General features: G+C 38.2%; 1 protein-coding gene across 1 annotated transcript; it reads right to left on the minus strand.

Annotated features, from left to right (window-relative positions):
- Positions 1-2,220: 2,220 nt before the first annotated feature.
- LOC130705625 (integrin beta-1-binding protein 1-like) lies at positions 2,221-3,007 on the minus strand. Its single transcript, XM_057533127.1, has one exon. The coding sequence runs from the start codon at positions 2,895-2,897 to the stop codon at positions 2,295-2,297; it is 603 nt and encodes a 200-aa protein (XP_057389110.1). The 5' UTR covers positions 2,898-3,007; the 3' UTR covers positions 2,221-2,294.
- Between the last annotated feature and the right edge of the window lie 311 nt (positions 3,008-3,318).

The following is a 3,318-nucleotide window of genomic DNA, read 5'->3' on the forward strand; positions in this document are numbered from 1 at the left end:
TGTTCCATTGATCTATATTTCACTCTTTGTGCCAGTACCATATTGTCTTGATTACTATAGCTTTGTAGTATAGTCTGAAGTCGGGGATTCTGATTCTTCCAGTGCCGTTTTTTTCCCCTAAATATTGCTTTGGCTATTCGGGGTCTTTTGTGTCTCCATACAAATTTTAAGACTTTTTGTTCTAGTTCTATACAAAATGCCATTGGTAATTTGATAGGGATTGCATTGAATCTATAGATTCCTTTGGGTAGTTTAGATATTTTCACAATATTGATACTTCCAATCCAAGAACATGACATATCTCTCCATCTGTCTGTGTCATCTTTGATTTCTTTCATCAGTGTCTTATAGTATTCTGAGTAAAGGGCTTTTGCCTCCTTAGGTAGGTTTATTCCTAGGTATTTTATTCGTTTTGTTTTGATGGTGAATGGGAGTGTTTCCTTAATTTGTCTTTCTGATCTTGCATTGTTAGTATATAGGAATGCAAGAGATTTCTGTGCATTAATTTTGTATCCTGCAACTTTACCAAATTCATTGATTAGCTCTAGTAGTTTTCTGGCAGCAACTTTAGGATTATCTAGGTATAGTATCATGTCATTTGCAAACAGTTACAGTTTTACTTCTTCTTTTCCAATTTGTATTCCTTTTATTTCTTTTGCTTCTCTGATTGCCATGGTTAGGACTTCCAATCATATGTTGAATAATAGTGATGAGAGTGGACATCCTTGTCTTGTTCCTGATCTTAGAGGAAATGCTTTCAGTTTTCCACCAAAGAGAATAATGTTTGCTGTGGGTTTGCTGTATATGACCTTTATTATGTTGAGGTAGGTTCCCTCTATGCCCACTTCTGGAGAATTTTTATGATAAATGGGTTTTGAATTTTGTCAAAAACCTTTTCTGCATCTATTGAGATCATCATACGGTTTTTATTCTTCAGTTTGTTAATATGGTGTATCAAATTGATTGATTTGCATATATTGAAGAATCCTTGCATCCCTGAGATAAATCCCACTTGATCATGGTGTATGACCTTTTTAATGTGTTGTTGGATTCTGTTTGCTAATATTTTGTTGAGTATTTATGCATGTATATTCATCAGTGATATTGGTCTCTAGTTTTCTTTTTTATGTAATATCTTTTCATGGTTTTGGTATCTGGGTGATGGTGGCCTCATAGAATGAATTAAGGAGTGTTCCTTTGTAATTTTTTGGAACAGTTTGAGAAGGATGAGTGTTAGCTCTTCTGTAAATGTTTGATAGAATTCACCTGTGAAGCCATCTGGTCTTGAACTTTTGTTTGTTGGAAGATTTTTAATCACAGTTTCAATTTCATTACTTGTGATTGGTCTGTTCATGTTTTCTATTTCTTCCTGGTTCTGTCATGGAAGATTATAACTTTCTAAGAATTTGTCCATTTCTTCCAGGTTGTCCATTGTATTGGCATAGAGTTTCTTGTAGTGGTCTCTTATGATGTTTTGTATTTCTGTGATGCCCATTGTAACTTCTCTATTTTCATTTATAATTTTATTGATTTGAGTCTTCTCCCTCTTTTTCTTGATGAGCCTGGCTAAAGGTTTATCAATTTTGTTTATCTCCTCAAACAACCAGCTTTTAGTTTCCTTGATTTTCGCTGCTGTTTTCTTTGTTGTTATTTAATTTATTACTGCTCTGATCATTATGATTTATTTCCTTCTACTAACTTTGGGTTTCGTTTGTTCTTCTGTCTCTAGTTCCTTTAGGTGTAAGGTTAGAATTTTTTTTTTAATTAATGACAAAGATTATTTTTTAATTAATTAATTTATTTATTTATTTATTTTTGGCTGTGTTGGGTCTTCGTTTCTGTGGGAAGGCTTTCTCTAGTTGTGGCAAGTGGGAGCCACTCTCCATTGCGGTGCATGGGCCTCTCACTATCATGGCCTCTCTTGTTGCGGAGCACAGGCTCCAGACGTGCAGGCTCAGTAGTTGTGGTGCATGGGCTTAGTTGCTCCACGGCATGTGGGATCTTCCCAGACCAGGGCTCAAACCCGTTTCCCCTGCATTGGCAGGCAGATTCTCAACCACTGTGCCACCAAGGAAGCCCAGGTTAGATTTTTTTTTTTTCACTGTTAAATAAGACACATTTTAATAGAAAAACAAACGACTGATATTTTATATATTGTGTTTCTTCAGAAAATCTAGAGTAAAGGATCGCTCATATTTCCAAAATAGTTCAACACCGCAGATTGAAAACAGAACTATTGAGAAAACAAACAGCTGAACTTGCACATGAAGTCTACTTCCCCTTGATTGCAGAATTCATGGTTTCTCAGATGTCAATACAGAGTCAAATGCAGTGGATAAAACTTTGCAGATTGCTTGTGCTTGTTCCAGGCTGTGGCACTGGTAAACCCACAGGTTGTATTCTTCGTTGCTCGCATCTGTGGTCTTCAGAGCCAATAAGCTTTTTCCTGCCCCCAGACCATCATTATAACACACCATCCGGATGATTAAATATAGAGCATGCCGATGCAAAACATCATACTGATCTGATGTGGATACTTTTATACCATACTTGGAAACTCCCATAATAAATTTTTCCTCCAGAGGAACGAAAGGCAACTTTCCATCTTGCTGGGCGACATCTATATAATTTATCAGGTCTAGTGGCCCTTCGAGACTTTTTCCCTCAGAGAGTTTCAGTTTCTTTATGGCACCAACATATTTTATTCGAAATTCTGCACAGGTATCTGAATTACTGTTGCTTTGTCCTGAGCTCTTGGTGGAATCGGTATCAAGGCTCGCCACGGTGCTGGATTGAGAAAGCCCCCCAAGGCTGGGGTCTACAGACTTGCTCTTAGTACTGATTTCACTACTCTGGGAGCTGCTACTGCTGTGTCGCTTTTTCCCTTTCCAAAACATCTTCCACCATAGCTCGATCCAGAGGCACGCCCCCTCAATGCCGACTGTGGTTGGGGTCAGACACCCACAGCCTGTGCAGCCCGAGCCGCGGGAGCCACTCCAGGTCTAAACCCAGCGCCCGCTTTTCCAGCTCCGTGGCCCTGCCCGCCGGGCCCCGCCCAGGTTAGATTTTTTATTTGAGATTTTTCTTATTTCCTGAGATAGGATTATATTGCTATAAACTTTACGCTTAGAACTGCATTTGCTGCATCCCATAAGTTTTGGAGCATCGTGTATTCATTATCATTTGTCTCTAGGTAATTTTGATTTCCTCTATGATTTCTTCAGTGATCTCTTGGTTATTAAGTAACGTATTGTTTAGCCTCCATGTGTTTCTGTTTTTTATGTTTTTTTCCCTGTCATTGATATCTAATCTCATAGT

Source organism: Balaenoptera acutorostrata, chromosome 18, assembly GCF_949987535.1.
Source record: "Balaenoptera acutorostrata chromosome 18, mBalAcu1.1, whole genome shotgun sequence".
NCBI lineage: Eukaryota > Metazoa > Chordata > Mammalia > Artiodactyla > Balaenopteridae > Balaenoptera > Balaenoptera acutorostrata.

Coding starts and splice junctions, on each gene's coding strand:
- LOC130705625 (XM_057533127.1), bottom strand. CDS start 2,897: ATGTTTTGGAAAGGGAAAAAGCGACACAGCAGTAGCAGCTCCCAGAGT.